The sequence below is a fragment of the Bubalus kerabau genome, chromosome 7, assembly GCF_029407905.1.
Source record: "Bubalus kerabau isolate K-KA32 ecotype Philippines breed swamp buffalo chromosome 7, PCC_UOA_SB_1v2, whole genome shotgun sequence".
Lineage (NCBI taxonomy): Eukaryota > Metazoa > Chordata > Mammalia > Artiodactyla > Bovidae > Bubalus > Bubalus kerabau.
In genome coordinates this window covers 19,405,096-19,413,212 of record NC_073630.1, presented here as the reverse complement: position 1 = coordinate 19,413,212, position 8,117 = coordinate 19,405,096, and the positions used below count along the sequence as shown (strand labels likewise).

Genomic DNA, 8,117 nt, shown 5'->3' with positions numbered 1-8,117 from the left:
AGCTTTGCTTTTTGGCCAGTGGACATTTAAATACTTTGGAAGGCAGTAGCCAGAAAACAGCTAGGAAGGTAACTACGCTTTTAGAAAGAACTTAGAATTCTCCTGTTTATCCACAGTGATACATATCTCTTATAGAAGCTCAAATATCTAGTTAGAAGGAAATTTCCAGGGGAAACAGGTAACTTAAAAACGTTCTTATTTAAGAAGAAAACAATACCCTCCCCCAATATATCAGAGGGCATGCTATAATTGCCTTTTCAAGAACACTCACTCATCAACAAACTTTTATATAGAAATAAAAGCACTATTAAAATGTTTAAAAGCCAGATTAACTTCAAAGCATAAATCATACTACTGGAAAGCCAATCTCTGAGACCACTGTTTCCAGGGAAAGTAGTATGAAGATCATAGATTTGATAAGCTTCAGTGAGCATCAATACACAGTCCGCATCACTTGCTTTAGTTTGTTCAGGTCTACTAATTGCTCCAAGACTTCTCGTGAATGATCTGTTATTAGAGGGCATCCATGGAAGAGTAATATACATATCTGAGGACAGCAAGTAAGGACAGTTTCTACAGCCTCATCAGTCAGATTCACACAATGCCCCATATGAATCTCCTCTAATTTCTTGGCACAAGGTCCACTAACAAGCGCAACCACACCATGGTCAGATACCTGAGTGGCTGAAAAATCAACACTGCAAAAATGCACAGTTTTCTCCTAATGCCTGCAAGGACACATCAGTAATACCTAAGCAGCCTCCTAAATCAATGATCTTTAACAGCCGGCAATTGAGTGCAAGAGCAAGGACTCCTTCATCAGTGAGATTGCAGCATCTTTTCAAAGAAGCTTCATACAGGTAAGAACAAGATGAAGCCACAGCTTTTATTCCTTTTGAAGTTATGAAAATTCTGTTTTCTTTTGAGGAATTTAAATTTAATTTCTTCAGTTTTCTACAGTTACATAGGTGCAGGAGAGCAGTATCTGAAATATCACAGCTTCGTAGATCTAGAGTTTGGACTTCAGGATGTAAAATCTCACTTATGTTTGAATCTGTTATCTGCCCCTGCACGCTCATAATTTTGATGAGTCTATCTTTTATGTTGGGTGGCAAAGGCTTAATGTCTGTGATATATCTAGAAATATCCTTCATGAAGCACCAAAGGCATAGGTCCAGGAGCTGACTGACCCGCTGGGGGCTGGGCATCGCGGCCGCCCTTTGGAGCCTCTTCCACGGTCCCGAGGCTGCGGAGATTCAGCCACAGACCATCTGTCAACTCCTGCCTCCAGCGCAATGTGTAGTCCCTCGTGACCTGTATGTCTTCTTTGTATACATGTCTGTTTAGGTCTTCTGCCCAAGAAGACCTATTTGGATTGGGTTGTTTTGATGCTGTTAAGTGTCATGAGCTAATTGTAAATTTTGGAGACTTATCCATTATTGGTCACATCATTTGACAATATTTTCTACCAATCTGTGGGTTGTCTTTTTATTTTGTTTATTGTTTCCTTTGCTGTGCAAAAGCTTTTGAAATTAGTTCAGTTCAGTTCAGTAGCTCAGTCATGTCCGACTCTTTGTGACCCCATGGACTGCAACACCAGAACTCCCTGTCCATCACCAACTCCTGGAGCTTACTCAAACTCATGTCCATAAGTCAGTGATGCCATCCAGCCATCTCATCCTCTGTCATCCCCTTCTCCTCCCACCTTGAATCTTTCCCAGCATCAGAGTCTTTTCCAATGAGTCAGTTCTTTGCATCAGGTGGCCAAAGTATTGGAATTTCAGCTTCAACATCAGTCCTTCCAATGAATATTCAGGACTGATCTCCTTCAGAATGGACTGGATGGATCTCCTTGCAGTCCAAGGGACTCTCAGGAGTCTTTTCCAATACCACAGTTCAAAAGCATCAATTCTTCGGCACTCAGCTTTCTTTATAGTCCAACTCTCACATCCATACATGACCACTGGAAAAACCATAGCTTTGACTAGGACCTTTGTTGGCAAAGTAATGTCTCTGCTTTTTAATCTAGGTTGGTCATAAGTTTTCTTCCAAGGAGCAAGCATCTTTTAATTTCATGGCTGCAGTCACCATCTGCAGTGATTTTGGAGGCCACCCCAACAGATAAAACCTGCCACTGTTTCCACTGTTTCCCCATCTATTTGCAATGCCATGATCTTCGTTTTCTGAATGTTGAGTATTAAGCCAACTTTTTCACTCTCCTCTTTCACTTTCATCAAGAGGCTCCTTAGTTCTTCACTTTCTGCTATAAGGGTGGTGTCATCTGCACATCTGAGGTTATTGATACTTCTCCCAGCAATCTTGATTCTAGCTTGTGCTTCGTCCAGGCCAGCATTTCTCATGATGTTCTCTGCATATAAGTTAAATAAACAGGTTGACACTATACAGCCTTGGTGTACTCCTTTCCCAATTTGGAACCAGTCTGTTGTTCCATGTCCAGTTCTAACTGTTGCTTCCTGACCTGAATACAGAGATCTCAAGAGGCAGGTCAGGTATTCTGGTATTCCGATCTCTTTAAGAATTTTCCACAGTTTGTTGTGATCCACACAGTAAGAGGCTTTGGCATAGTCAATTAAGCAGAAGTAGATATTTTTATGGAACTCTCTTGCTTTTTTGGTGATCTAACAGATGTTGGCAATTTGATCTCTGGTTCCTCTTCCTTTTCTAAATCCGGCTTGAGCATCTGAAAGTTCATAGTTCATGTACTGTTGGAGCCTGGCTTGGAGAATTTTGAGCAATACTTTACTAGCATGTGAGATGAGTGCAATTGTGCAGTAGTTCGAGCATTCTTTGCCATTGCCTTTCTTTCTTTTTTTTTTTTTTAAATTTTATTTTATTTTTAAACTTTACATAACTGTATTAGTTTTGCCAAATATCAAAATGAATCCGCCATAGGTATACATGTGTTCCCCATCCTGAACCCTCCTCCCTCCCCATTCCATCCCTCTGGGTCGTCCCAGTGCACCAGCCCCAAGCATCCAGTATCGTGCATCGAACCTGGACTTGAAACATGTAAAATATCATGTATGAAACGAGTTGCCATTGCCTTTCTTTGGGATTGGAATGAAACTGACCTTTTCCAGTCCTGTGGGCACTGCTGAGTTTTCCAAATTTGCTGGCATATTGAGTGCAGCACTTTCATAGCATCATCTCAGGATTTGAAATAGCTCAACTGGAATTCCATCACACCTGCTAGAGTTGTTCATAATGATGCTTCCTAAGGCCCACTTGACTTTGCATTTCAGGATGTCTGCCTCTAGGTGAGTGATCACACCATTATGGTTATCTGGGTCATGAAGATCTTATTTGTATAGTTCTTCTGTGTATTCTTGCTACCTCTTCTTAATATCTTCTGCTTCTGTTAGGTCCATAACATTTCTGTTCTTTATTGTGCCCATCTTTGCATGAAATGTTCCCTTGGTATCTCTAATTTTCTTGAAGAGATCTCTAGGCTTTCCCATTCTATTGTTTTCCTCTATTTCTTTGCACTGATCACTGAGGAAGGCTTTCTTATCTCTCCTTGCTATTGTTTGGAACTCTGCATTCAAATGGTTTTATCTTTGCTTTTCTCCTTTGCTTTTTGCTTCTCTTCTTTCAACAGCTATTTGTAAGGCCTCCTCAGACAGCCATTTTCCTTTTTTGCATTTCTTTTTCTTGGGGATGGTCTTGATGCCTGTCTCCTGTACAATGTCACAAATCTCTGTCCATAGTTCATCAGGCACTCTATCAGATCTCATCCCTTGAAACTATTTGTCATTTCCACTGTATAATTCTAAGGGATTTGATTTATGTTATACCTGAATGGTCTAGTGCTTTTCCATACTTTCTTGGATGTGGGGTATCTCCTCATGGTCGCCCCAGCACTGAACAGCCACTGCTCTAGCCTTTTAAGAAGATTTCAGTGGATGAGTTAGGATGTTTACATCTTTATTTTAGCTCCATCCAATTCAGGCTTGAGTTTAAGTAGATCCCATTTGTTTATTTTTGTTTTATTTGCATTATTCTAGGAGATCGAGCAAAAAATATATTTCTTCAATTTATGTCCGAGAGAGTGATGCCTATGTTTTCCTCTAGGAGTAACTACAATGAGATATCCCTTTACACTGGCTAGAATGGTTATCATCAAACATCCGCAAACAGTAAATATAATGTAAATTGGTATAGCCTCTATGGAGAACAATATAGAGATTCCTTAAATAACTAAAATTAGAGCTACCATAGGACCTTACAATCCCACTCCTATGCATATATCTGGAGAAAAACATGATCCAAAAGGATATAAGCACCCCACGGTTCACTGCAGCACTGTTTACAATAGCCAACAAATGGAAGCAACCTAAATGCCTATCAGCAGAGAAATGGATAAAAAAAGATGTAGTACATTTGCACAGTGGAATATTACTCGGCCGCTAAAAAGGATGAAATAATGCCATTTGTAGCAACACAGATGAACCTAGAGATTGTCATACTGAGTGAAGTAAGTCAGACAAAGAAAGAGAAATATTGTATGACATCCCTTATATGTAGAATCTAGAAAGAAATGATAGAAATTAACTTACTAAATAGAAAGGGACTCACAGACTTAGAGGATGAACTTATAGTTGCCTGTACACACTGCTATATTTAAAATGGATAACCCATAAAGACCTACTGTATAGCACATGGAACTCTGCTCAATGTTATGTGGCAGCCTGGATGGAACGGGAGTTTGGGGGAGAATGGATACATGGATATGTATGCCTGAGTCCCTTTGCCATTCACTTGAAGCTATCACAACATTTGTTAATCAGCTAGACCTCGATACAAAATAAAAACCAAAATTATGAGTGCTATGAAAAAAGAACTCAATATCTTACATGAAAATTACATATACCTTCAAAAATACTTCACCCACTGAAGCAACATTACTCCTTATGAGCACATTCTCTGCAATTTAAAAAGCCCACCAGTTAAAGGTGGGGAGCATGGTTTGTTTCAGAAATGAAAACTTAGTCTTTGAGAGTGCTTAGCCCACGGAAGACTCACAAATACTCAATTGAGAATTTCTTTCTTAAAATTCATTTATATATGAACATATGCTCTAATTCTATACCCTCATTTTTAGGAAAGTGAAGAGGTCTATTGGATTCTGATTTTTCTCCAGGGTTCATTTAGTAAATGCTGTCTATAGCTGTTTCTCCCTGTTCCCATTCTAGCACATGGTCAGGAGAACTGGCTCCCAGACTGCTCATCATTAAAATTATACCTCATCAATGACAAATTATATTGATGAAATAAGAGAAATGGAATAAATAACAGAAAATATAGGAATCAGAAAAATATGTAATGATTATGTAAGAAAGCAAAAATTTATAGTGATAGCTTGGCAATTTGTGTTTTCCTTATCAATGTTTTGTAATAGACTTCCCTTATAGACATACCATACCATGGCATGCTAGCAGTTTTGCCTAAAGAAAACAAAGTAATGGGCCATGGATTCTTAGACTATTACTGTTTATAGTGCTAAAATATTTTAAAGTTCTAACACAGGGTAACAATCTTTTATTACAGATTCAAAGTAGTGAGTGTAACATTTGTTGTTCAGTCACTAAGTTGTGTCTGTTTGCAACCCCATGAACTGCAGCACGCCAGGCTTCTCTTTCCTTCACCGTATCCCTAAGTTTGCTCAAACTCATGTCTATTGAGTCAGTGATGCCATCCAACCATCTCATCCTCTGTCGCCCCCTTCTTCTTTTGCCCTCAATCTTTCCCAACATCAGGATCATTTATGGCGAGTCAGCTCTTCGCATCAGGTGGCCAAAGTATTGGAGCTTCAGCATCAGTCCTTCCAATGAATATTCAGGGTTGATTTCCTTTAGGATTGATGGGTTTGATCTCCATGAGATCAAGAGTCCTCTCCAGCACCACAGTTCAAAAGCATCAATTCTTTAGGGCTCAACCTTCTTTATGGTCCTCAAATTAATTTAACTAGCTAACAAACAGATTACCAGAAATGTATGTTTGTTTAAATTGAAGACTTTAAATAAAAGAGGTATATATTTCTCTATTAGATTTTTTTTATAAATGATCTCTTATAATTTGGAAAACATGATGTGTTAGGAAAGTATTGCTTTTCCTGTTGTATTAGAACTTAACTTGGAGCATTTATATGCCTACACATTTTGTTTATGTAACCTGATCAAGAATGCTAAATAATTGACATTTATTAAGTTACTGGTTATGTTAGATACTGTAGTGAAATAATTGTAATTTTCATGCAGTAAAGGTTATGTTTATCAACAGTTCTATATAATTAATTTCTATCATTTTTAGGTTAAATTGGCAAGTAGTCAGAATTGTATAAGCTGCCTGCATATGGTTTTTCTGTTTGGATTATCCTTAATACTTGGGAAGTAATGGCAATAAGTAATACTTCTAAACTGTTTAATCATTTTTATTTTAAATAATGGTTATTTTTTCCTGTATGCTGCTGCTGCTGCTAAATCGCTTCAGTCGTGTCCGACCCTGTGTGACCCCATAGACGGCAGCCCACCAGGCTCCCCCATCCCTGGGATTCTCCAGGCAAGAACACTGGAGTGGGTTGCCATTTCCTTCTCTAATGCATGAAAGGGAAAAGGGAAAGTGACACGACTCTTAGCGACCCCATGGATTGCAGCCTACTAGACTCCTCTGTCCATGGGGTTTTCCAGGCAAGAGTACTGGAGTGGGGTGCCAGTGCCTTCTCCGTTTTCCTGTATAACTCATCTTAAATAATTGTTCTTTTATCCTATGTAAAACAATGACAAGAACTCCTGCTTTTTAAAAAAAAATATGGACTTAAACATGAGAAATTTATTTTTCTTAGCATTTTAATATAAATGTTGCTTTCTTCTCTCTCATGGAGTCATGAACTTCTAGCTAAGCTATAGAGCAGAAAAACAAACAACTTTTAAAAATATATTTGGCAGACAAAATTAATGCCCCATTGTGAGTCTCACCTTTGAAGAAAGTCAAAGAACAGCCAAGGTACATTTGTAAGGAATTATTAGATAAGAGAAATGATTCACACACTGCTGGGATACACATACTGCTCTATGGGAACTTCCTTCAGAGTTAGGATGCTTCTAAGAGAGTGCATGAAACTGTACAGATATCTATACAAGCATAAAGGGTATGTGTATGTCTTGGCAACAGAAAGATCATTTTTCCCCTAACCTAATGTTTTGTTTTTACCTTCCAGATTACGCAGTATATTTCATATAACCAAGGCAGTGCAGTAATTCTCTGGTTTAAGCTTTTTCATGCAACAAAGCTTACTTTTTTTTTTTCTTTATTTTGTTGTAGCAGCAGGAAACATTTGACTGAAAGGCAAATCACAATCTTTTGAGACTAGGTGCATGCTGTGTAATTCTGAGTTCAGCATGTGTCTTGGGGAGGTGTGTTTAATAATTTTTTTTTTTCCTCAGGCAGTTTTATTTTGTCTGCCTGGAGATACAAAGACATTCTGTTCAACTGTTAAAGCTCTGTATTAGTATAAGCAAGAGCTTATAATTGTTAAAATCAAGAGAAAAATTGCAAATTATTTTTAGATTTCTGTTTACAATATATTCTGATTGAGAACACTTTCCTCCTTTTGGGGCATACAACTAGGGTTTGGAAGACATTTTCATGTTTAGGGTAATAAAAGTAGAAAATGACAGTACTGAAAAAAATTGCCTTTATAAATATTTGACACGTATAAAACACATTTGGTCCCTCTCTGATTTTTTAACATATATATATGTAAATCATTTTCAAGTGTTTATTTAATGTGTTCATGAAGTCTTCAGAGAGAATACAAAATAGTTCTCTTGTCTCTTAAGAGTGAAACTTAAAAAAAGACCCTGCAAGTATTCAGGCTCATGTGGACAGTAGCTACTTACTGATATATACAGATGTTAATAAGCTAAAGAAAATAAATTACTTCATCTTTTTTTTTTTTAACCAAACTCCTCAGATAGAATTCAATGAAATTTGAAATTTTGTTCCTTATATTGTTCCCTTGGTTATTTTTTTTGTCCTAAACAACTTTTTTCTCAAACATTTAATGTATATAGCTTTATTGCTGGGAGTGAGTTTCT

General features: G+C 37.7%; 1 protein-coding gene across 1 annotated transcript; it reads right to left on the bottom strand.

The window, feature by feature from the left end:
• Positions 1–332: 332 nt before the first annotated feature.
• Positions 333–1,262, bottom strand: LOC129657500 (protein AMN1 homolog). The gene is given in 2 exon segments (XM_055587748.1): positions 333–695; positions 697–1,262. Coding segments are annotated over 2 exon segments (774 nt in total). The 5' UTR covers positions 1,209–1,262; the 3' UTR covers positions 333–433.
• Positions 1,263–8,117: the final 6,855 nt, after the last annotated feature.